General features: G+C 35.8%; 5 protein-coding genes across 5 annotated transcripts; 1 reads left to right on the top strand and 4 right to left on the bottom strand.

Annotated features, from left to right (window-relative positions):
- Window positions 1–686: 686 nt before the first annotated feature.
- Window positions 687–1,202, bottom strand: LOC133852656 (pectinesterase inhibitor 12-like). The gene has a single exon (XM_062289419.1). The coding sequence runs from the start codon at window positions 1,200–1,202 to the stop codon at window positions 687–689; it is 516 nt and encodes a 171-aa protein (XP_062145403.1).
- Window positions 1,203–6,828: 5,626 nt separating this feature from the next.
- LOC133851253 (pectinesterase inhibitor 12-like) lies at window positions 6,829–7,347 on the bottom strand. The gene has a single exon (XM_062287586.1). It carries the CDS (start codon window positions 7,345–7,347, stop codon window positions 6,829–6,831), a length of 519 nt encoding a protein of 172 aa, XP_062143570.1.
- A 3,124-nt stretch (window positions 7,348–10,471) lies between these two features.
- On the bottom strand, window positions 10,472–10,972 carry LOC133852655 (pectinesterase inhibitor 3-like). The gene has a single exon (XM_062289418.1). The coding sequence runs from the start codon at window positions 10,970–10,972 to the stop codon at window positions 10,472–10,474; it is 501 nt and encodes a 166-aa protein (XP_062145402.1).
- Window positions 10,973–12,482: 1,510 nt separating this feature from the next.
- On the bottom strand, window positions 12,483–16,083 carry LOC133851532 (large ribosomal subunit protein eL18y). Its single transcript, XM_062287973.1, has 5 exons — window positions 15,940–16,083; window positions 15,753–15,842; window positions 14,258–14,386; window positions 13,984–14,166; window positions 12,483–12,863 (listed from the first exon to the last, which is right to left on the bottom strand). Exons 1-5 carry the CDS (start codon window positions 15,940–15,942, stop codon window positions 12,705–12,707), a joined length of 564 nt encoding a protein of 187 aa, XP_062143957.1. The 5' UTR covers window positions 15,943–16,083; the 3' UTR covers window positions 12,483–12,704.
- Window positions 16,084–16,285: 202 nt separating this feature from the next.
- LOC133851533 (uncharacterized) lies at window positions 16,286–21,700 on the top strand. The gene is made up of 8 exons (XM_062287974.1): window positions 16,286–16,468; window positions 17,387–17,468; window positions 17,579–17,646; window positions 17,775–17,872; window positions 20,331–20,467; window positions 20,608–20,675; window positions 21,069–21,132; window positions 21,312–21,700. The coding sequence occupies exons 1-8, from the start codon at window positions 16,458–16,460 to the stop codon at window positions 21,327–21,329; spliced, it is 546 nt and encodes a 181-aa protein (XP_062143958.1). The 5' UTR covers window positions 16,286–16,457; the 3' UTR covers window positions 21,330–21,700.
- The last annotated feature ends 4,883 nt before the right edge of the window (window positions 21,701–26,583 follow it).

The following is a 26,583-nucleotide window of genomic DNA, read 5'->3' as shown; positions in this document are numbered from 1 at the left end:
CATCAAGTGGCTTTTGGTTTTAAGGGTGTGTTTGTATTGCCCCGTTTTATTTTTCAGAAACCCCTTGTAGCTTGGGTAGGGGTCGCTATTTTTTACGCGACCTTCGAATTTCAACATGAAATTAAAGGGTCGGGTTGGTGATTTTGACCCATTTAATTAAATAAGTTGAAGTTGGCCTATTGTAAGAGCATTCCTAGTGAGCTTTCAATTTCAAAATTTTTACCAAAATTTGGTAAAAAGTTCAAAAAGTTCACTTTAACAAACTCTCTATAATTTCTCTATTTTGACTATTGTCAGAATTTCATTTCAAATTTAGCTCACAAATTTCATGCGCTATTGAATATTGAAGCGGATGTCAACTCTAATCTTGGAATTAAGAGTTTCTGTACCTCAAATCTGATTTCCAGCTTATTTCCCAAATTTAATTTCTAGTTTTCAAAACAGCTTCCTCGACAAAAGATGTGTCAGTTCATACTGAAATCATGTCAGTTAATTTCTAGGCCATGGATTGTGCTATGACAAACGGAAAAACATGAGACAAGATATTAAAGATTGTCATTAATCATGTTTGAAATCAAGTAAAGCCATATCTTGAGGCTTTACGAAAATCCATTAGTTGTATAATAGAGTAATTTTTGTTTATAGCCGATGGGTGAGATTAATATGGTAAATTTAGCTCAGACAATTCATTTCAGTTGTTTGGTAATGGATAAAACAATGCTGCAAAGCTGGCTCAATGTGGTACCCTGAGTGCCTATCGGAGACTTGCCGGGTGCCACTTCCTCGAAGCTTTGGTCACATGTGTCAGCATCATCCATGGCGGCCGACAAGTATGTACTGATAGATTCGTAACTCTTAGTTATCAAGGCAATGCTCGAGTCATCGAGTTGTTCGAGTGCATCTTCGTAGACCTCGTTGCAGTCTGTCAGGGCAACCTTAATGGGCTTGGTCGATGATTTGAGCAGTTTCTTGACTAGGTTATGTATCTGGGTAGCTGTAGATGTTGCATGCTTTAGTGCAACTTTGGCTAGGACTTCCACACTAGTAGCCGCACGGCTCTCGGGGTCCGATTGAAGAGTCTTTTGGCACAGATCCTTGTACAGAGTGCCATCACAAGTTGAGATGATCAAATTTTGAGCAAGAATTTGGTTTGTCCAGAGAGTTAGAAGCAGCACAAGGAAGACCTTTGAAATGGTGTTCATGTTTGCTATGGGGCTTTTAATTACCTACATTGAAGTGAGGTGTGTGTGTATATATATATATATATATAGAAAGAGTAGAGGGGTTAGATTAGTGCACGAGAGAAGTGCATGACCATACAATCACTCTGTTTTACAGTCTCTTTGGGCTTCTTTTGCACCATCCACTCCCATGTTTGTAGCAAAACACTTTCAGCTCCACCTATCTTAATTACTTTCTTTAGACCAAAATGCTATTTTAGTCAGTTATTTTGTTCGATTTTAATTTTATTTTGTTTAAACATGCTAAAAATAATATTGAAGCATTTTCAAAATACCAACTAAAATGACAGAATTGATTATAGTTTAAGAAATTATGATAATGTTTAAAGTTTGAATTAATTAATTATTTTTCCTAATTAATAAGCCATTTGGCCTTTTGGTACTTGTTTGGATCCTATGTTGGCAAAGAGAATTAATATTGGTTTCGTCTAAGGATGAAAATGTGGACGTGATTATTAGCAATATCCGTATAGTGCAGTTATCACTTTTAGGTACTCGCATATGTGATCAGCATCATGCGATTATTATCTGCATCCACACGGTTGTTGTAGTTATTAAATATAGATATTAGGGGTAATTACCTTTTCCCCCCATGAACTACTAATTTTTGCGCAAAGCCCCCACAAACTACCAACTCGACCAAAATAAAGCATCCAACTACAAAAAACAACCATTTTCCCCCCTTCCGTCAATCAAAGGGGTTAAAACAAATGGTCAACGCATCACGTGACAGTCACATGCCGTTTTACTGTCATTTTCTTCCTTTTTTCCCCCCATGAAGTACCGCCATCTTCCTTTTTTTCCCCCATGAACTACCACCATCTTCCAACATGCCCCCACGTAAAACGGGACATGACCCGTTGACTATTTCTTTTAACCTTTCTAACTGACGGAAGGGGGAAAAATGGTTGTCTTTGGTAGTTGAATGCTCTATTTTGGTCGAGTTGGTAGTTTATGGGGGCATCGCGTATTTTTTGGTAGTTCATGGGGGAAAAGGTAATTACCCCTAGATATTATATGCTACCAGCATATGAGATAATAGGCGTTTTGGGAATTGAAATTGAAATTCCTACTTCTAGTAAATACAAAAAGACATTATTTATAGTTGAACATTATTATTCATATCACACTTGTTAATCATTTTGCAATGAAATTTTCATCTCATAAATTATTTAGTTTCCTGTATCCTCTATTTATAGTTGTTAATTTGTATCATCTTGTCATTCTTTCATCATTCCCCGCTGATATGACATTGTCAATTAACCATTGATTTATTTATTTTTTAATTATAATTGATTTAAAGGTGAATTTACAATGTCACATCAATAAAAAACGACAGGAGAAGGATCTTTTAATTAAGTTTAATAAATATTTTCGACGAAACATCTTGAGAAAGAATTGTAAAATGTATTTTAATCCACGGCCAGAGAAGTCCACTCATATAGGCCAATAAAAGAGCCCAGAACCAAAGCAAACCCAAAAAAAACTCAAAATTCTTTAGGGTACGGTGACCCACGCCAATGTTGGTGAAATTCAAAAGGGTCTAATGATCCACTTCTGGATCCATGGCTTGCCCCAGCACTAGCTCCAACTCCAACTTCAAATCCGGTGCCAATTGGACAATTCCAATCCCAAATCCTCCTTCAGGCTGCCACCAACACCAATCCCACCACCATGACCTGCCCCTCCAAGCTTCTCCTCCACCTCCAACACTGCCACCAGCTTCACTTTCTTCTCTACCTAAACCAAACCAAATCTTCTATCGGTTATGACGTGACATATTAATGGAATCCGTCAAGTTTTTTGATGGAATTAGATTGCAGGGATTAAATTGTTATTTTAGCCTATCCCGAAGACCTTCAAATTATTTTCTATACCGTATGGAGTGATTTATAAGGGAAAAATATACATTACTCCCTCAAACTATCACCTTACTGTCAATATACCTCCAAACCATCAATTGTGTCAATGTCCTCCCATAAACTACCAAAAAATGTTAATGTCTATCTATTGATAAAAATACCCTTCAGAAAATTATTAAAACAAAATAAAAACTAACAAAATTATTAAAAAAATATAAAATAACAAAAATTTATACCAAGAAATAAAAACTGGTTTTTTTTAAAAAAAAAATCGTACTTTTCCTTCTTTTTTTTTAAAAAAAAATTTTATTTTAATAAAAAAACTAGTTTTTCGTTTTCATTATTTACTTTTTTTTTGAAAAAAAAGTTTTTATAATTTTCTGTTATTTTTTTTAGTTTTCTTTTTTTAAAAAAATAAAAATAAAAAATTGTTCTTTTTTCATCTTTTTTTTTTTCGTTTTTTATTTAATTTGTTTTCTTAAAAAAGTAATTTCTTTTTTTTAATTTTTAGTTTTTAATTTTAATTTTAATTTTTTTTTTGAATTTGCAAGGACATTTTTATCTTATTCAAAAAAAAATTGGGGTCATTTTTGTCTTTATGTTGGTCTTAGGGAGGACATTGACACAATTGATAGTTTGTGGATTAGATTGACAATTGATTGGTAGTTTAAGAGGGATATGTGTACTTTTTTCCGATTTATAAATTAAGCTAACTACATTGATTGATTTTGCATTTTTTTTTTCTTAAGTAAATTAAAACTTAAGAGATTAAATTGAAATTACATGAATATTAGTCTGTTAATATTTCATTTTTATTCAAAAAATAAACAAGGAAAATAAAAAATATTATCAATCGTATTTCAAAAATTTTATAATCACATTTTTCGAGATAGCTCATTAAAGAGTTCTCTTTTTATACAAGTTTGGAATTATTGTTGAAGCACGGCATTGTTGTAGCCATAGAACAAGTATATGTGCTGTAAGCCAAAAACTGTGTCGTTTAGACTAATATAGTAAATTAATTAAGCTCAGACAAGGAGAGCAGGTAGAGATTAGTGCCCTTTCATTTGAGTTGATTGGTAATGGCCAAGACAATGCTGCAAAGCTGAGTAAATTTGGTATTCTGACTGGCTAAAAATGGAGGCTTGCTGCCTCCCACTTCCTTGAAGCCTTCGTCACATGAAGCACCAGCACTCATGGCAGCCGACACCCATGCATTAACATCACTGTACCTCTTAGATGCCAAGGCACTGCCCGAGTTCGTTAGTCGTTCAATTGCATTTCGGTAGTTCCCATTGCAATCTTTCAGGGCACCCTTGTTGCCCGATGATCCTTTGAGCTGTTTTGTGATTTGGGTAGCTGTAGATGTTGCATGCTTTAGTGCAACTTTGGCCAGGACTCCGAAACTAGTAGCCGCGCTGCTCTCGGGGTCCGAATGGAGAGTTTCTATGCACATTTCCTTGTACAGAGTGTGTTCACAGGCTGAGGAGATCAAATTTTGAGCAAGAATTTGGTTTGGCCACAGAGTTACAAGCAGCACAAGGAAGACCTTTGAAATGGTGTTCATGTTTGCTTTTCTGAAGATTTTATGTTGTCAAATAGAGAAAGAGATGGAATGAATGTTATGGGATTCTAATTACCTTCATTGATGCGTGTGTATATATATATATGTATATAAAGAGATGGATTAGATTAGTGCACGAGAGAAGTGCATGACCACACAATTACTCTTTTTAACAGTCTTTTTGGGCTTCTTTTGGGCAATATATATGAGTGAGTCTTCGCCATCCACTCCCATGTTTGTAGCAAGACATTGTTAGATTTAAATTTTGTCCATGAACTATTTTTATTTTGGTCAAACTTGCTAAAAATAATATTGAAGCACTTTCAAAATACCAATTAAAATGACAAAATTAATATAGTTTATGATAATTATATTTTAAGTTTGTTTTAATTATTTATTTTTCCTAATTAATAAGCCATTTGGCCTTTGGGGTATATACTTGTTTGGATCCTATGTTGTATAAGAGAGTTTGTTTTTATTTTTTTAATCGAAGCACCCCTTAGCTTCTTGGAGAAGTTCTAATTAAGTAGCATTAATGTTCGTGTTCTTCCCCAAGAGTCTTTGCGATGGAAAACCAAACATGGCATATTCATTAAGCAGCGGGAAAGTTATTTTGCCATGCGAGCCTTTTAGTGCACTGCATTAATTTCACTGTTCATACCAGACAAAAAAACCTACAACGAGTGAAAACGTGAGCAGTTAATATATAACCGCCAGCATTCGCAATCCGCACATACGGATGTGGATATCAAAATCCATTATTTGCATATGCGGATGTGGATAATGATTTTAAGGTATACGGATGCGGTTAATAACCATATCCACATTCCTTTTATATATAATATATATTTAATTAAATTTACTAAAATGATGTCATTTTGAATTTAGTAAGTTTAGGACCTTTAGATTATGTTTGGATTTTTTCACTATTATATCAAAGTCATACCTTACCACATTTATTGTTTTTCTTTTCTTTGGGTAAATCAAATCCCAATTACTCTATGAGACAATGATCATTTATAGTTGATAATCGTGAATTGTGTAACAAGTGAAATTTTAATTTATTTAAGCTTATATATAGTAATAACCGCATTATTTAATCTTGCATATATATAGTGTTAGATAGTAATTCAAAATGCCAATTACATCATATGCGGATAGCGGATAATAAACGCATAGATGAGGATAGTAATTGCATGGTACTGACCCGGATACCTAAAAGTGATAATCGCATTTTGCGGATTGGATACGAATATTACTAATAACTGCATCCGCATTTTCACCCCTAGTAAAAGGAATATGTACAAAAACTTAAGAGGAAGTAGGAACACGTCAGCATCAACTTACCATATATTAGCGTTGACAGCGACAATACCAGTACGTAGTCGAGACTGACATGAGTTTTATTTTTTATATTAATTTAGATATAACATCAGCACGATGTTAGAGTCGATGCTGATATTTTGTTACTAGCATCGACTTTTGTCATTGCTAATGGGAGAATGTTGTCGCTAATAGTTTCCCATGTACTTCAACCCGTACGCGGGAAAAAATTCCTGCTAGGTTATTAGCAACGACATTTTTTTCTAACATTAACAGCAACTATTAAGGTCGACTATCAAAAGTTAACACTAATAAGCCCTTATTAGCGGCAACCCAAAGGTCGCCGCCAATAATGTAATCGCTAATAACAATATTTCGAACCTTTTAAGTGATCGAGGTCATTGGCAATTGTTCATCATCTGATGTGCCTTTGAAAAGTGATTAGGTTCAGTCCAGAAAAGTGGGGAAATGGAAAGCTCGACTGTTATAAAAATGAAGTTGTGGAATGTGTTAACCATTTGGAGATTGAGGATTTATCTTTTCTGGGTGCTTCTACACATGGTCAAACAAAAAGAGTAGGTACTGATTTTGTTTCTGAGAAACTTGACCGAGTAATGGCTAATCTTGAGTGGATGAATATTAATCTAATAAATTGAATTGAAAGAATTTTCTTCGACCCGATTTAGAAAAAGACTAGAATAACGGCATTTCTCTTTTATTCCTTTGTTTAGGGACGCAAGGACATTCCGACATCTATTTTACATTGACATAGATGTTCACAGAAGTGACAAACAGGCTAGGGAAAGCTATATTAAAATGCCAATAGTTCCCAACGACCCTATTTGAGTTGATTAGTAATGGCTAAGACAATGCTGCAAAGCCGTGTAAACAAGGTACCTTGATTGCCTAATGGAGACTGGCCTTCTCCCACTTCCTTGAAGCCTTCGTCACAAGAGTCGCCGGCACTCATGGCAGCCGACACCCATGTATTAACATCACTATACCTCTTAGATGCCAAGGCAGTGGCCGAGTCTTTAAGCTTTTCAATTGAATCTTCGTAGTTCTCATCGCAATCTGTTAGTGCACCCTTAGCTGCTGCGCTCGATGATCCGTTGAGCAGTTTTGTGACTTGGTCGTGTATTTGGGTAGCTTTAGACGTTGCATGCTTCAGTGCAACTTTGGCCAGGACTTCGAAACTTGTAGCCGCGCGGCTCTCCGGGTCCGATTGAAGAGTTTGTCTGCACACTTGTTTGTACAGAGTGTGATCACAAGCTGAGGAGATCAAATCCCCAGCAAGAATTTGGCTTGGCCACAGAGTTACAAGCAGCACAAGGAAGACCTTTGGAATGGTGTTCATGTTTGCTCTTCAGAAAATTTAGTGTTGTAAAATAGGAAAACGGAAGGAATGTTATGGGCTACCTGCATTGAAGTGTATATATATATATAAAGTGTAAAGGGATTGGATTAGGCCGGGCACGACAGAAGTGCATTACCACACAATATATATATATCATGCACTCCCCATTTTTCTAACAAAACATTTTCAACTCCACTTATCTTAATTACTTTCTTTAGACCAAAATGTTGTTTGAGTCAGTTATTTGTTAGATTTTGATTTTGTCCATGAACTATTTTTAATTTGAGGAATAGTATAACTCTTTCTAAGGTCATTTTAGGATTCTTCTATATTGACGTGGTACAATGCATTTTTTAATAAAAATATGAGAGATAAATCAAGCTGTAATTTTTTTTTATTAAAAACAAAGTGTCATGTTAATATAGAAATACCACGTAAGGACTTTAGAATGAGCTCTAACATTTCTCTTTTAATTTTGGTCAAAGACTCAAAAATGCTAGCAAAAATAATATCTTCAAAATACGTACCAAATAAAATGGCAGAATTGATAACATAAGAAAGAAATTGAAATCAGACAAAAAAAAGTTAATGGATTATGATAATATTTTAAGTTCGTTTTAATTGTTAATCCATTCGGCCTTTGGGTACCCGTTTATGGACTAAGATAGCCTATAATTATTATCCGAATTTGAGAAAATTAGGACAGGTAATTGTGAATGACTAATTTTTTACAATTTTTAAAAAATTGTAGATTCTCAAATTACAAAATTTTAAAAAAGTTTTTTTACAATATAAAGAGCAAGAAACTGACAAAAATATATTAAATTCTTAAATGTAACATGTCACAATTTTAATATGTGACATTTTCCAAGCATTTTAATGTAAAGAAACTTCCTAAATTCTGTAATTTGAGAATCATATCATAGTCCCAATTTATTTTATTTATTTTTTAAATTGAAGCACCCCTTCTTGGAGAAGTTCTAAGTAGCATTGATGTTCGTGTTCTTCCCCAAAGTCCTTTGTAGGGTTGTAAGCAATTAGAGCTACTCATGAACATGCTTAAGTTTGGCTCAGAATTGGTTTGTTTATTAAAAAAATAGAGCTTGAACAAAAAATTCAAGCTCCTATAAATTTAAGCTCGACTCGACTCGTATAGGCTCGCATAAGCTTGAATAACTTTATTTTTGTTATTTTTATAATATTATTTTTAATTTTGTAATGAAAACATGTTAAGTATTTTTTTTAAAAGAAAAAAGAAATATTTTTCGTAATATAATAGATATAACTTGAATTATTGTAATTTTGAATCTGGATATAGATATAAGTGCATTTGTGTGTATATGAGTGAGCTTGTATGTGTATATGAATGTATCTATATATACTATAAGATAAACATATAAAATTGAAATTAGATTTTTTAAGATTTGAGTTAATTTCTCTGATTATTCAAACAATAAATCTTAACTACAATTAAGTAATTAATAATTAGTATTAATTTTAAAAACAATGTTATATTTACTTTATATATAAAATGATTAAATTAATTGAGTAACTCATGAATAAGCTCGAGTTTGTTAAAAAATATAAATGAACAAATTATTTAGTTTGATAATAAACTCGAGATCGATTCGTATTCGAAAAAAAATTAAACGAACCGAGACCGAACATTCAATACTCGACTCGGGATAGGGATAGTGTTTTCCATTCAGGCCGAGAAATCCAAAGATGAAGCCAGTGGAGAGCATGCGAGCTTGCTTTGGGAGATGACTACTATATCTGCAGATTTCAGTTTCTAGGTGACAATGGAAGTGAAAATCCAAAGATGACTGCTATATCCCTAGTTTACACTCTCAAATGCGCAGTGAAAAATCACCATTGGATGGACTGATAAGCCTCAATCAGACAGCTTTAATATCTGCAAATGCCTCAAGGGAAGCTCCCGGTGCGTTACCTAGGAGTCCCATTGATCTCCTAAAGGCTTGTGGCTGGGGACTGTGAGGTGTTATATTTGGACAAAATCTCAGGTAAAATTGATTCTTGGATTTCCAAACACCTTTCTTTTGCTGGTAGGCTCCGACTATTGACTTGGGTGCTTTATAGCTTCCAAGTCTATTGGTCCCAAATCTTTATTTTTGCAAAGAAATGTTTAAGGTCTATTGAGAGAAAATTCAATCGATTCCTTTGGAACAGGAGTGATGCGTGCACTGCTAAAGCATGGTTAGACTGCTAAATCTGACTTGGTCTGGTTGGGGCTGTTTGTTTTGCTGTCTGCTGAGACTGCTGCTTAGGTTTGCTTGGTTACTTGTTGTTTTGTTCCTATTTTCTGTTGTTCTGACTTGTGGATGTTGAAAGAAGGATCTGGTACTTGTATATATTAGATGATGTGGTTCTCCTGGAACAGGGGATGTTGCTGCTGGTTGTTTAGTACTGGTTTTGCCTGTAATGTTTTTTGATATAGTTGTATAGGTTGTCTGATTGAAGTAGCTTGTATAGTGGCTACTGTTTGAGCTGAGATACATTGATTTGTTTGCTAAAAAAGGGCTTTTGGACCTGGGGGATCTAGCAGTTTTGCTGCTAGAGTGTATTGTACATTTGTTTGGTTTAATAGAAAGTCATTTATCAAAAGAGAAAGAGCAAGGAGAAAAAAGTTGGTAGGGAGAGGAGAGACATGGAAAGGGATAAGAGCGCAGGACTGTGAGTGTCAATGGCCTAAGAAAGCACATAGCAGAAAATGGACAAGGCTCAGTAATACTGTTCCACCACACATGGACATTCAAACATCTATTCACTGAATCATGTGCAGTTCAAAGATTTTGCAAACTCATTGTTAGTATACTGTATACAATATTATGTAGATTTATTTTCCAGCATCAAGAAAACGCTGAGATCAGTATCCAGAAAATGTAAATTTGAAGACAATGCTGTAAATTTGAAGCAACTACAATTTGTAAACTTATTCGACATTACTCTATCCAATTTCCTTATTACAAACTCCTCTCCAATTTCCTAGAACAAATCCATCAGTTGTATACTGGAAGGATTTTTTTTATTTTATTGCCGAGAGCTGAGCTTAATATGGTAAATTAAGTTCAGCCACTGAGAGCAGCTAGAGATTAGCGCCCTTTCATTTGAGTTGATTGGTAATGGCCAAGACAATGCTGCAAAGGCCGGTAAATGTGGTACCCCGAGTGCCTACTGGAGACTTGCCGCCTCCAACATCCTTGAAGCCATCGTCACATGAGTCACCAGCACTCATGGCAGCCGACACCCATGCGTTAACATCATTGTACTTCTTAGATGCCAAGGCACGGGCCGATTTCGTAAGTCCTTCAATTGCATTTTGGTAGTTCTCATTGCAATCTTTCAGGGCACCCTTGTTGCCCGATGATCCTTTGAGCAGTTCTGTGATTTGGGTAGCTGTAGATGTTGCATGCTTTAGTGCAACTTTGGCTAGGACTTCGAAACTAGTAGCCGCGCTGCTCTCAGGGTCCGATTGAAGAGTTTGTGTGCACAGATCCTTGTACAGAGTGTGGTCACAAGCTGAGGAGATCAAATTTTCAGCAAGAATTTGGTTTGACCACAGAGTTACAAGCAGCACAAGGAATACCTTTGAAATGGTGTTCATGTTTGCTTTTCAAAAAAATTGATGTCGTCAAATAGAGAAAGAGATGGAATGTTATGGGCTTCTAATTACCTACATTGATGTGTGTGTATATATATATATAAAAAGAGTAGAGGGATTAGATTAGTGCACGAGAGAAGCACATCACCACACAATCACTCTGTTTAACAAGTCTCTTTGGGCTCTCCATGTTTCTAGCAAAACATTGTGAATTCCACTTATCCTAATTACTTTTTTTAGATCAAAATGCTATTTTAATGGGTCAACTATTTGTAAAAATTTAATTTTATCCATGGACTATTTATTTGGGTCAAACATGCTAAAAATAGTATTGAAGCCCTTTCAAAATACCAACCAAAATGACAGAATTGATAATTTAAGAAAGAAATTGAAATCTGACAAATAGGTAATCGATTGTGACGACATTTTAAGTTTGTTTTAATTATTTATTTTTCCTAATTAATTAGCCATCAGTACTTAGTTTAAGCTCACTCGGATGCCATTTTGTAGCACCAGACTACTATATCTGCAGATTTCAGGTTCTTATCTTACCAACATAACCTACTTAAACCAGATTTGGTTTATTGCATGATTTAGTGAAACTGTTTTGGTGTATTATAAAACAAAGATTAATATGTGCTCAAAGCAGCACATGTTTTCTTCCAATGTCACCTGGATTCCCCATAGCCCCGCTATCAATGGATGGCTAGTTGCTTCACCAAGTGAAAGTCAAATTTCTTGGTGAGAAATGGATTAGAGCGAAGTGCTAACTCTGAGACTTGTCCTCCTCACAATATATTCACCAGATGCGTATGTAAACGGAATAAGGATCTACAACAATTATCCATATAAGATCTCTCACATTATATGCCCTAATTGATAGCAATTCCAACCGTAGTTGTTCTTAAACTCCTTTTACACTCTTAAGCGCTTACTCACTAATGTGAGAGATTAAGCATATGATATTAAAAAACATTGTAGTGAAAAGTTGACGGGATGCTTGCTGTGGATTTTTGTGCATACCAGCAGCCTCTTAATACTTCCAAGTCCTTCACTTCTACCATTCGACACTGTCCTCACAACGTAATATTTCTTTGACAAGATTGTAGGATAGATTAATATCATGTTTCAGCCTCGCGCGTCCACACCAAAAGCAACCAATGGCACTCTTAAGAGAGAAGAGATCAAGCCTGGGATCACCAAGAAGATATTCGGAATAATAATAATAATCAAACTCCATATGATATCTAATTATCTATAAATGCTGATTTTGTTAAATCGCTTGAGGTGCAAATGCCATGTGTTTTGTGGGGGCTTGAAAATGTAAGTAAAAAAAAAGCATTAGCTTGTAATGCTTCGGGATTCTCCTATTATTTGGCATGTAAACCAAAATATGCTTTCACGTCATCTGTATGAAAAGGATTTGATCAGAAACATCTGCCGCATAAATGGAACAAATATATGCAACATTCGGTGATGCATCAAGCACCGGGATTTTTAAAAGAAATCATAATTGCTGAAACTTTTGTAACCAAAACTTGAATATCAAGCTGCCCCAAATACACTTTAGATGAACCAGTGTGTCAAATAAGAAACGAGTCTCGAGTAACAAGCAGTGAATATTAAATAAGATTGACGTAAACTGGCACAAGCACCTAATAGTCTTGCAAAAATTTGGATTGCCATAGTCAGAAATGACACTCTTCTTGCTCAACAAGTAATAAAATCAACTCAATTAATTCCTAAATCCCCTGCTGTTCCTCCTTCCTCTGGCCTTCTCAAACTTTCTTCCCTTTGATCGTACATAGGGCTTGGTGTGGCTGTGTGGCACACCAGGAGCAGGTCCGAAGTGTTTCACTGCTTCACGAGTATTCTTTGGACCTCTGAGAAGAACCTGCATCCAAGATTTATGTTTAATACAATAGGATAGGACCTCTTAACCATTTTGGCGACTATTAAGAAAAACTAATTAATATTTGCGTAAGAAGCAATTTTTTACAACAGTGATGAAAATGATGCCTCTCAAATAAACAGCTACATAACAACTTATACCGCTTTCTCGATTAATATGCTACTAAAATCTATAATTTTTGTTAATATTCTAGAAACTTTGAAAACAATTGTAGGGAGATGAAACTGTGATAGTGAAGGGCATGACTAAAGCAGCATCAATTCAGAATAAACTGATTTTTTTTTATAAGTAGAATAAACTAAAAAGTGATGTGAATGGTAAAAAGTATCAATTAAATGATTGAGAAAAATAATAATTACACTATCACTATTCCATCTCTTTTACTAAGCATTAATGCATTACACATTAATGCATAGTATTAGATACCATGCCATGTAAAGTACAACCCTCCCACCAACACACACATAACCCCCCCCCCCCCCCCCCCCCCAAAAAAAAAAGAAGTAAAAAGACATTTTGCCACCGTAAATTAAACACGCTCACCCAGTGGAACTTGACCCACAACCTCACCTCCACCTTGCTACAAAAAAGGAAAATTTGAAGCAAGGTAGCCACCTTCAATGAAAAGAAATATAATAGGTACTACTTATCACATCCACGGTTGCTAAAATAACAGACGGTAACACCATACAAGGCATGAACAATCCGTTGCATACCACATAACATCCACAAGGCAAAGAGACATGCTTCGTAATTGTTGCAGGGTCTCACTTCTAGGATGTTAACTCCATAGTTTTTAGAATTTTTTTTTTTTTTGGAAATTTGCAAAGACAACCAAATTTGCCAATCTATCACCACCCAAAATTTCAAGATTGTTGTTTAAAATCAGCTTTACGGGATGCATCAAATTGTTCTGTAGAATATAAGCCCTCAAAACAGAATTAGATTAAAAAAAATGCCCAAGCTGAATATAAGTCTTGGGTATTAGACATCGTAAACCAATTCAATTAGTTATCAATTTTAACTAATCAATAAAACATAGAAAAAAAATCCATAACAGACCAATAAAAAATAAGGCTGATAATGGCATCAAAGTCAATACCGTGTTCTGTCCCAATGGAGCCCTGAGAGCCAGCTGGTCAAATGTCAGGCACTCACCACCTGCCTTCTCAATCCTCGCCCTAGCAGTCTCAGTAAACCTCAGTGCCGTAACCTTCAAAGCAGGAACTTCATACACCCGAGTATCATCGGTCACAGTCCCAACAACTACGGCAATCTTATTCTCCTATAAGACCAAACACAGGCGCAATAAGATTAAAAGCCCAATAAACTAACTATATTTTCCAAGAATAAAGTGGACAAACAAAAACACAAACCTTTCCTTTTACAAAACGGATCAACCTAGACAGAGAAATTGGTGGCTTGTTGACTTTGCTCATGAACAAGCGCTTGAGAATAACTGCATTGAACTTGCTGCCAGTTCTCCGAACAAGGAACCGGTAAAGCTAATTAAGTAGCATCAAGTCAGAATACAAAGAAATACACACAAATACACTATAACAAGAACCCATGTTCATCCATTTACTACAAAAATGTTTTTTTTTCCTTCTCTCCAAATAAAAAAAAATGCAAACAACTTCACATAATCCAAACTAGAGCAAAACTCTAAAGAAACATTTTAAATAATAACAAAACAGAGTGTTTTTCCCACAGAATATTTCATATGAAAGAACGAAAATTACAGTGATCCTCTTTAGAATAGTTCAGAAAAAAGACAAATTTAAGAAGCAATATCGGAAGAGAAAAAATGTTGAATATGTGATAGGGCTTACAAAGTCACCGGAGCAGCTATACATATTTGAAGGCGCAATAACTCACTTTAAGGAATCATTATTTCATACATTCTATGGTTATAATCACATCTTGTTCAGGTATCCACATTGGAAGCTAATTACATTAGCGAGTAAGAAATATGTTTGGAACAATACAATTTGTATCCTGGGTTCAAAACTAGGATATCTAAGACAACAAGGAAGAACTCAATCACCACTCAAATGCCTTGTGCATCTTAGGTTCAAAATAAGGCAACAAATATCTGCAAGTGGTGAAAAAGTGTTCCCATCTCTAATGAATTCTGAATCCTACGTCCAAAACTACGATAAAAGTTTCTATTGCTTGGACATTCAGATTCTTCAAGTTTAGAAAGAACAAAATTGACTAATTCAACACAGATTCAATCACAAATCCAGCATTCCGTCCAGAGACCTTATTTTAAAGTACGACCTAAGTCACAAATCTTGAAAGTATAAGCCATGACCCACAACCCATCAAGTCATTTGTGTTAAAAAAAATGTTAGATTTGACCGGTGTTTGATGGTTTATGTTTATTCATACAAAGTTATTTATTCCCACTCCAGTGGATTTGCGTCTACTAGGAACAAAGCTAGGATATACAATTCCAAACTACCCCATCAGGTTGTTTACCTTAGTAACTAACAATACATTACATTCGACCAATATTTAACAGCTCATGATAATAAACACACAGACAAACACTCAATCAGCAAGAATTCCTCCAGAATTGTTCTTCAGTTTCCTTTTTACCTTCCAACAGTGAGAAAGTACTTACATTGACAACTTTTCTACGTTTGAAATTGCATTCTAAACATAAACGAAGGTGGGTCTGCTTTAAGATTTTCCTAAGACACCAAAACCACATCATGGTACATCACACCTATATCGGAAACATAAAAAACACATACAGAGACAAAAAAAAAACACACACACACGCACGCACGCTTGCGAACACAAACAAATATGGTTCACATATAGATAAAAAATATTTGTATGTAAGGAGGATTTTGGAGACACCTTGACGAGGAGTTTAAGGTAGATATCATCGGATTTGGGAGCAGTACGCTTGCTCTTCTTGACCTTACCTCCTGCTACCAGATCGATCCCCTTCGTGGAAATGAAACACACACATATTCACAGAGTCAGATTGAGAATATAAGAATATGAGAATAAGAATCACAGAGAGAAGAGAAAGAGAGAGAACCATTGGAGCTTGCTGGGCTGTTGCGTCTCTGGTGGTGCTGGGTACGCCGCGACTAAAGTGACGAGCTGGTAAGAATGAAATTTAGGGTTAGGGTTTTGAGGGGCTTTTTATTGTGCGTTTTCAAACTGGGGAGGCGTATAGGTCTTCGTGAACCTTCAGATCTTGGGACGTACACGTGTCCGTCTTAAAAAAAATTGATTATTGTCTTCAATTAACCCAAAAATGAGAGTTGGGTTAATTCATGGACTACGAGTACCCATTTCTCAAAGCCCAACAAACCAAAACGGGCCAAACCCAACCGAGTTGGCCCAGCCCAAATATAAAGCACGGCGTAACCACAACGCGGACTAAAGTGCGCCGTGAGCGAACTGTTCGCGACCTTCTTTTCCGATTCCGAGATTCCAAGAGCTGAAAGCCGAGGTTTAGATCGATGCTAAACCTAAAACCCCGGATAGATAGCCAAACCCATTTCCTAAAGTTCTTCTAGATCTTTCACTTGTTGTTTCTCCAACAGCAAAATGTTCAAAAAGTAAGCTCTCTCTCTCTCTCTCTCTCTCTCTCTCTCTCTCTCTCTCTGTGTGTTTATGTGGTTATTGTGTTTTCTTTTTTCATTACTGTAGCAAATTATTCTGGGTTTTGTCTTATTTGAATTAGAAAACGTTACCCATCTTTTTTCCTATTGGGTTTGCTATATGTGAATCCAAGAAATTTTTTTTTTTTGGTGTACTGATGATTGTGGTTCGTAGCTTGCACTCCATTGATGCCTTTAATGGCATGAGTTTTGTTTAAGTTGCTTTATGGAAGTACGCATACGACTCTTACCATTATGTTTTTGCTTACATTTTTGTGCACCATGTGCTAGGCCATTTTGGGGAATTGGGGAAGTGGGTTTTGTGGGCATTGGTTTTTATAGTGTATGGAGTATTATACGGAGGTTGTTTATGTTGGGCTTTGGAAGGCAAATTGTTTCAGTTTGTAGAAAAGCATTTTGAAGCTTGACGGGCCATGCTTTAAGTAACTAAGTACACCACATGAAGCATGGGGCAATATATTGGTTGTTGTTTGGGGAGGTGATGGATTTGCGGACTGTGGGGGATCACTTTGTTGTAGTATTTTCCATGGTTTCTTGATGTGTCTGCATATGCAATGTAGGTGGTTGGAAATCTCAAGAATGGGTTTTTTTATGCCGTTGTGGTCATATTTTTAATTCATCTTTCTTAGGTATTGGGGGATAGTAATTAAAGTGAATGGATTCTAGGTTTATTGTTGGTTTTACCAAAAAGTTGTGGAACATTAGTTTTATTGTTTGATTTTGGGGTGGTCTATTCTTTAATCTGACACTACAACTTTTTATGGTCTTAGTCTTTGGCATGTTTCTAATTTCTATTGTGCATTGGCACTTCAACTCTATAGTCTTATGAACCATGCGTGTTTTGTTTTCTTCTAGGTTTTCCTCTGAAGAGGTCTCTGCACAAAATCAAGTCAAGGCATCCGTGCAACGCAAAATTCGACAAAGTATTGCAGAGGAGGTGATGTATATCAGTGCATCTTTCACTCTATATTCTTTAAAAGTTTAAAAAAAAAAAATTTTAAAAAAAAATTTAAATCTATATATAACTCTATCTCGCCTCTATTGCAGTATCCAGGTCTTGAACCAGTGTTGGATGATTTGCTTCCAAAGAAATCTCCTCTTATTGTTGCTAAATGGTTTGTAATTCTGTTGCTTTTGCTTCCCTCACATTTTTTTTTTTCATCATAACTGCGGTATCCTGTATATCTGAGTTATATTTCTGACAACTTTTTTTTTTTCTTTTTCCCCTATCTTGTTTTAATAGTCAAAACCATTTAAACCTGGTACTGGTGAACAATGTGCCACTATTCTTCAATGTACGTGATGGACCATACATGCCTACCCTACGACTCCTTCATCAATGTAAAGTGTCTTATCTACATTTTCACATCTACTTTACCAGTAAACATTTGTCACTTTAAAAGTCATTGTTTTGCTTTTTCTGCTGCAATGTGATGCTTTTTCTGGGATTGTCTTAACCTGATCTGCATGTATTGAAATGAAGTCCAAGTGAATTTTGGAGTTGGTACTTATATTTTATTTAATGATGTATTTAAAAATTGTATTAGACAGATAAGTTTTTAGAAAATGCATAGTTCTTGACTAACAACAGTCCATAGATTTGACAATGAGTTTTAGCTCAAATGGTACTTCCTCTCTTTGTAGCAAGGTGGAGGGTGAGGTCGTGGGTTTTCGTCCCACCGGGTGCATAACTTATCAATAAAAAAAAGTAGTCCATAGGTTTTGCCAATATGCTCTAACTTAAAAAGCACCTCTTTTTCTCTAAGAATAGAATGGAGTGTGGTCGTCGGTTGAAGACCAACTAGATGCATGTGTGACTTACTGATCAAAAAGGGGAAAAGAAGAAAAAGGAATCAGTAGGATTTTTCTACCATACACCTCAGAAGCAGTGAAAAACAACCATGGAGTGAATGAAATGATCAGGGATTATGGGTAATGACCAACTAATTTAGGTGCTTCTTCCCTTTCTAGGCATCTTGCTTTAAAGTGGGATGTGAATGAGAGTTTAAACGTGGGGCTGAGTCCCATTCTAGTTGGGAGCCAAGAGCGACTTTTTATGGAGGAACATATCTAGTGCAAAACCCTTTATGAGTGGACGGTTGCTACCAATAGTTCTCATTTTTTTCAAATTTTCTTGAATTTTTTTATGTGTTCTCTTTCTTCTCCCTAAATGGGTGTCTCTCTTGTATACTCTCTATGTATTTAGGTTGCGCCCCTTTGCGCCTTCTAATAAGATTGATTTACTCATAAAATAAAAAAAATAAAAAATAAAAAATGGAGGAACATTCCATTTTTGCTGATTTAGAGGCCAACTTATCACGAGGATACCTTGTCATTTATCATCAGATTACTTTCTCTTTGACTTTTGTATCTATTGTATTATTGGCTGATATCTGGCAGATGGAGGGTTGAGTTTGGAAAATGTTGTAAATCGGTATACTCCTTTTTTATTCTCCTTAATATTGGATTTTTTTCACTCTTTTATGAAAACTTTCTTCCATATTTTTGACTCATCTAAGCATTACACACTTGTCTCATGGTCTAGAAGCAGTCTCTGCCTCCTCATTAGGGAAATATACGTAGATGATGTTAGGTCCAGGGAGTAGCCCAATAAAGTTGGTGGGTTGACACTTTACCTAAGGGCGACGCTTATACAAAACTTAGCAAGAAAAAAAGGGGGGGTGGGGGGTTTACATTGCAAAACCATCAAGATTCTTTTCTTTTTTTGGCAGAAACCATTACGGTTCTGGTTTTTACTAAAGTGTCCTAAGTTGCAAATGGTAAGGTAAATTAGGCCTCCGCTTAAGTCCCCCTAATTTATAATAGACCCCCCAAAAAAGGCCTTTTATATTAAATGTGTCCTGAAAAAAAAAAGGGTGAAAAACCTTAAGAAAAATAAAATGAGAATAGGCCATTTGACATGCTATGAGGTTTGGAAAAAAAGTACAAGAAAAAAGTGACATAACATGGTTAAAATCTTAAAAGATTCCAAACTAAAGCATCATCTACTGTCTTTTTGTATTTCTTTGTCCTCTTATTTTCTTTATTCACTTATAATCTTTTGCTTCTTGTTCTATCATTCTTTATTGCTTTGATTTTTTATACTTACAATTAGACACCATTGATTTTAGTTGGGTAACGTCACGAGTTTTGGTCGCTTATCATCACCGTGCTGTTGATTTTAGTACACAATTATTTGAATCCTAGTTACAATCGATTATCTTACAAGAAAGATAAAATCGATTAGCACTATTATTTATTGAGAATAATATATTAACAAAACTTGAACATAAAAATTTAATTAGTAATATTACTTTTCAAAAAGCTAGAAGAATGATTTTTAAATTATTTTTTTAATATTTGGTATAAAAATTTATTAATAAGTATATTAATATATCAAAATTAAAAACAACCGGATTCTAACTTTTTGCCTAATGCCTCAATTTTCATTGAGCCGCACTTGGTTGCATACAGAACATGAGATTAGTTCTATGACATGCATATTGCATAGGAGAAGGACCACCTCTAGTGTAACTCTTGTGCATGCTCTCTCTCCTCAATCTCCTCCACATGCCCATGTACATAACCAAATTAAAGTGCTGCACCTACCATTTCTTTTCTAAATCCAGTTGTACAGAAGTATTTATGGAACTTCAATTAAGATTCTAGGTTCTCACTGAAACGTTGTCTTAAAGTTTGTCTAGCACTCATGTAATCATCACTTGATGTTCTCATGTGAGTGAATCTTATCCCTAAAATCCAAGGCCTATAACGTTGTTTTCTATTTTTGGTTTTACAGATCCAAATATAATGAAGAAGTTTCAAGTTGACCGAGGTGCAATAAAGTTTGTCCTTGCTGGTGCCAACATAATGTGTCCTGGTCTTACATCTCCTGGTGGTGCTTTGGATGAAGATGTGGAGGCAGAAAGGCCAGTGGTATGAATACATTTTGTCTGTGGCTACCGTCATATCATGTCAAACTTGGAATAATTCTTTGATGCATAGGAATAGTGTCATATTAAAGTGTTGAATGTTAGTTTCATATCTTTCTGATCTGTAGAACTGAATACTCTCAGGCCGTTATGGCAGAAGGAAAGGAGCATGCCCTTGCAATTGGATTTACAAAAATGTCAGCAAAAGACATGTAAGTTAGTTTTGATGTATTGTATTTTCTAGTAATTAGAGTGCTGAACCGGAAGCTGAACCGGAAGTGGAGAGTAGCCAGCTACTTAGGTTTTCTTTTCCGCCTCACTTCTTTTCCCAGAAGGGGTGGTGGAGCAATTCATGACTGTGACAATAGAGAGAAGCACAAGCCTAAGGTTTTGGTTTACATCTTATTAAGCAAAAACTAGCACTTAACCATTTGCTAATTAGTAACATACTTCATATGCCTCATGTTTCCTATGATTATATTGAAATCATAGACGCACGTCCGCTTATTTATTTATAACATCTACGTTTTCACTATTAAGTGTAGAGGTAACTCCTTTGCTCATTGACATATTTAATAAGTTGAACCGTTTGCCTTGGGTTACAGAAAAGCAATCAACAAGGGTATTGGAGTGGACAACATGCATTATCTTAACGATGGTCTTTGGAAGGTATGTCATGGTTAAGCTTAAATCCTCACCTCTTTGTTTCTTCACTGCTCTTTAATGTTATTGAAGAAATAGGCATTCTCGTATGAAGAACAATTTGACTTTTCCTCTTATATTGGCTGGATGTGGTATGTTAAGTTCCAACAAGGCAACAACCTTAAAATCTTTGTCTTACTTTGCAGATGGAGCGTCTTGATTGAGGATGTACTGGGGCCACTGTGGTGCTGTCCATACAGGATAAAGATCTATGCAAAATGCAGTGCTCTGTTTTCTGGATGTTAGTGTCCGGATAAAGGCATTATATGCGATATGCATAGCATTTCTCGTGTTCCTTTTTTTGGTTTTTTTGCCGCTGTATACAGTGAAGAAATCATTTTTATCATAATGATCGATTAGTTAACGAGTTTCCATGCATATTCCATGTAACATTGGTGAATTTTCTTCTGGTGGCCATGGCAAATATTAGAGCTGAGTTGCTTGGTGCTTGTCTAATTCGATTCTGAAGTTTCTGTGTTTAAACCACACATCATCAAGTTTGAATGATTCAATTTGATACCCATATTTTTCTTTTTGACATCACAATAACGTGATGATGGGCTTTAAATGCCCACTTGGGAAACCAAGAAAGTGACTGTTGGGATTTTTTTTTTTTTAGGGGTGTTAGGTGGCCGAATCACCTAGAAGGGCCGGCTGGGTGGTGGTTGTGACCACCCCCAATGGCCCTCATTTGAATAACAATTTTCTGATATATATATATATATGATGGTAAATGATTGTGAATTCCATAGTCATCCTATGGAAACGATAAAATGTTGACCCAGTGCCCGCCCCAAGATCAGGTCAAGAAAAAAAAGGCCTTTTTTAGTAAAGATCTGAAAGGTTTATCCAAACATGGGCGGGGGGCGGCCGGAAGAGTGGAGATGAGAGAGCAACAGATCTCCGGACTCGCACACGGCTTTCACTCTAAAACTGGTAGCGGTCTGTTCATGGTTTGGCAGAGACTAGAGAGCTTTCAAACACAAACGTCCAATCAATTAGCCCTGGGCACGTTTCCTATAAGTCATTCAAAAAACTAGTGCTCATAAATTTATTATTAATAAAAAATAACACATAGCTATTTGATTGGACTTGGGATACATACGTAGCAAATATGGAATCAAAACATCTAAAAAGTGATCTAAAAAGGGGGTGTGTTATCTAACAACAGACTTCAAAAACAAAAAATTATATTGTCGAAAATACAACTATATAGTAGGAAATTGGCCTTAAAAATTACTTGGTCCTTTCAGTAATAGCTTCATGAAGCAGTAACTGAAGTAAAAATGGCACAAACTTTGAAATGTCTCTCAACCCTTCTCGAAATACTACTAGGAGATAGCTACAACCATAAAAAAGAAGCTGAAGCGAGAGAGACACCAATAAAATTTGAGTAAGAGCCGATGAATAGGGAGAACAAACACCAATTGCGCAAGTTTCAACTATAAGATTGAACCACGTAGGCATATGAAGACTAAATTTAACCTGAAAAACACAACAAAAAAAAATACAGAATAACAAAGCTAAAAAAACATAATAACAAAACAAAAAAAAAAAAAAAAAAAAAAAACCAACAACGGCAACAACGATGGAGAAGAACGGTGTTTGGATGACGCATGAAGGCCACGCGTCAGCTGTACGGTGGCATGGAGGGTTGCATTGAGGACCAGAGAGGCCGAAAAAGATGGTGGTGTGATGCATCTAGTGGGGGAGTGACAAAAATGACAAATATGGATTGGAAAAACCAATATCTAAATCTAATAATCAAATCAAACTCATGAACAACCGGCGGCTGGAAACTAGGCCGAGTAGGCACAAATGGACAATAGAGGAGGTTAGAGGTGGCCTGGGCAGTGAATTTGTGGATGTGGTATAACCAAGAGTTGTGTTTTAGGGAAATAAAGTGCAAAACCAAAAAAAAAAATGGAGAGACGGAATGGGGGAGGGGAGGACAAAGGATCCATCCCTCCTTCCCTATAGAACTAACCAGTGGCAAAGGAAAGCCCAAATTACTGAACTTAGAAGGTGCATGCCCATTGGTGCGGTTAGTGTTATTAGTCGCTATATTGGTTAATCTTGACAAAGCTCATTGGTGCAGCAGAGGCAATGATGTTAGTTCTAGTGTTGGTCGTTTCAGATTATGTCGATAATCTGGATAATTATGTTTTCATTTTTTTCGGGGTATGTTATTAGTTGGAAAGCAACATTACAGTCGGCAATTATTTTGTCTACCACGAAAGTGGAGTATATGGCAGCGAAATAAGCAATTTGGCTAAGCGGTCTGGTTCGCGATCTGGGTTTGCAACCAGATGAGATTGGTGTGTTTTGCAATAGCAAGAACACAATACATCTAACCAAATATCGTAAGAGGACAAAGCACATCGATGTCTGATATCATTTCGTTCGAGAGATTATGACACAAGATGATATCACAGTAAAAAAAAAAAAAAAAAAAAAAATTGTTACATCGAAAAATCTGACCGACATGATGACTAAATTCCTGTGGGGTGTTAGAGGAGACGCACAAGGTATTTGCATTAGAGACTCCAAAGAATTCAAGTTGAAGTTTTGTTGAGTGACTTGTCGCTATTAAGTCATAGCGGCCCGTAGTTTTTGAGATGTCCAACATTTCTCTTTTGTTTTTTACTTCAAGTAGTTCAAGTGGGTCGGTCACTTTTTTGCTTTTGGTTTCTCAGCCGATTGATTTCATGTGGTTGTTTCCGACTCTTATTTCCTTATCCTGCTGATTTTGAAGTCCTCTCTCTCTCTCTCTAGCAGCATCTCCCGCGCGTGGTTTTAAAAGGAGCGCGTGTTCAATCATTTGTGAGAAGTGTGAACAACAGAGAAGGACAAGACAACAACGTCGTACAAAAGAAAGAGATTTCTGTTCTTTGTGAAGCTGTCACGGAGGAGACAATTGAAGAGAGAGTTTGTTGGTTGAAAAGAGAGATCGAAATGCTACATTTTTAAAAAAAAAAAAAAAAAATTCTCACATTTTTTAAAAATTTGTTTGAGAAATGTGTCGATGTCACTCTGGATTAATTGTGACCAGGGATGGAGTCAAGCATTTGAAATTTAGAAAGTAAAATTAAAAAAAAATAATAATAATAATTAAGAGTAAAATTTTATTTTTATTTTTTTTAAGAAAAATATAGGGGCTTGGGAGGCGCAAGGCCTAAGAAGACCCCATTCCTGATTGTGACACATTATTTGAAGAATATTTTTAAAAAGTATAGCATTTTTCTTAAAAAATAATGAAATTGAAAAAAAAATTATTATTATTTTTTATTTTTTTTTTATAGATAAAATTGAAAATTTTCTTGGTTGTCTTTGTATGTGGATGTAGCATGCATGACATAATGCTAAGCTTTGGTAATCACTTGTAGCTGTAGTTGCATTATGTCATGTTATTTATTAAATAAATGCTTTGGGCACATAAAATATTTCATGACTTATGTGATGTTTACCAAAGTTTGATTGTTGTACGAAAAAATAAATTTAATCATTTAATTTTTATTTAACATTCTTTTTCACGTGTAGACTTATACTCTGAAATGGAGTTGGGTGAATTGACGGAGACAAGGTTCGAACTCATAATATTTGCTATGATACCATGTTAAATCATCACTTATTCTAGAGCTTAAGCTGATAAGAAATGATGAATTTAATCACTTAATTTATATTCTAACACCCCCTTCACGTGTGAGATCAAACTCTCACTTAATAAGTAACGCCTAATACGTGAAATATTTAACTGAAATAAGGGATAAATTGACAAAAACAAAGTTCAAACTTAAACCATTTAATCTGATATTCTGTTAAATCAACAATTTAACTAAAACCTTTTTCAAGATTTTTATCGAGTTAACGAACCTAGCTCTAATGGGCCAAAGTACACTCTATAGAATTTGATGGACTTGACATATGTAGCAAATATGGAATCAAAACATCTAAAAATAGATCTAAATAGAGGTGTGCTCCTTAACAATAGACTCAAAACAAAAATTATATTGTAAAAATACCTGGTTCTTTCAGTAATGGCTTCATAAAGCTGTAACTGAAGTAAAATGGTCACATGAAGGGACATGAAACTCGAAAGGTCCCTCGACCTTTTCGAATCACTGCTAGGAAACATCAACCATCAGAAAAAAGCTAAAGTAGGAGAGGCACTGATAAAATTCGAGTAGGAGCCGATGAATAGGGAGAACAAACACCAGTTGCAGAAGTCTCCACTATAAGATCGAACTACAAAGGCGCATGGAGACTAAAACCCGGAAAACACAACTCACTAAAAAAAACATAATAACAAAACACTAGCAAAAAAAAAAAAAAAAACCCAATAATGACCGCAACGATGAAGAAGAACGACATCTTGATGGTGCATGAAGGATATGCATCGACGCTAGAGGGCCACACGGCGGCATGGAGGGGTGCATTGAGGAGCGGAGAGGCCAAAAAAGATGGTAGTATGACGCGTTGGTGGGGGAGTGACGCAAATGACAAATATGGATTGGAAAAACCAATATCTAATCTTCAAATCAAACTCAGGAACAACCGCCGGCGGGAAACTAGGCTGATGAGAATACATAGATAGACAGTGGAGGAGGCCGGAGGTGGCCTAGGCAGTGAGTCTGTGGATGTGGTATAACAGGAACTATGTTTTAGAGAAAGAAAAGTGCAAAAAAAAAAAAATGGAGAGACGGAAGGGAGGAGGGAGGACAAAGGATCCATCCCTCCTCCCCTAGAGAACTCGCCGGTGGTGGAGGAAAAACCCTAAAGAAAGGGTGTAGAAGCGCATTTGTAAACACCCTAAAGAAATGGTGTAAAAACCCTAAAGCATTTCATTGGTGACAATTTCTTTCTCTTCTAAGCAAGTATTTTCTTGGACTAAAAGACATGCACGGTGGTTAGGATTGAAGCATATTTTAACTAATTAGGTCAAAGCATATATGGTAACATCCCCTGCCTTAGTTTATGATAATCATCGGGCAAACCCAAATTGTTGAACTTAGAAGGTGCATGCCCAATGGTGCAGTTAGTGTTATTAATCGCTGTATAGACTAGTCTTGACAAAGTTCATTGGTGCAGCAGAGGTAATGATATTGGCGATATTGGTTCTAGTGCCTGTTAATTTTAGATTATGTTGATAATTTGGATAAGATGAGATTTCTGACAAGTTATGTTTTCATTTTTTTCAGGGTATGTCAGTTAGAAAACGATATTACAGTCGACGGTTGTTTTGTCTACCACAAAAGTAGAGTATATATATGGCAGCAAAATAAGCAATTTGGTTTATAAGTTTGATTGGCGATCTAAGTTTGCGGCAAGATGAGAATGTTGTGTTTTGCAATAGCGAGAGCACAGCACATTTGACCAAAAATAAAAATATATTACAATAGGGCCAAGCACATTGATGTC

The sequence above is a fragment of the Alnus glutinosa genome, chromosome 12 (genome assembly GCF_958979055.1).
Source record: "Alnus glutinosa chromosome 12, dhAlnGlut1.1, whole genome shotgun sequence".
NCBI classification, from domain to species: Eukaryota; Viridiplantae; Streptophyta; class Magnoliopsida; order Fagales; family Betulaceae; genus Alnus; species Alnus glutinosa.
This window is presented reverse-complemented; position numbering and strand designations above follow the sequence as displayed.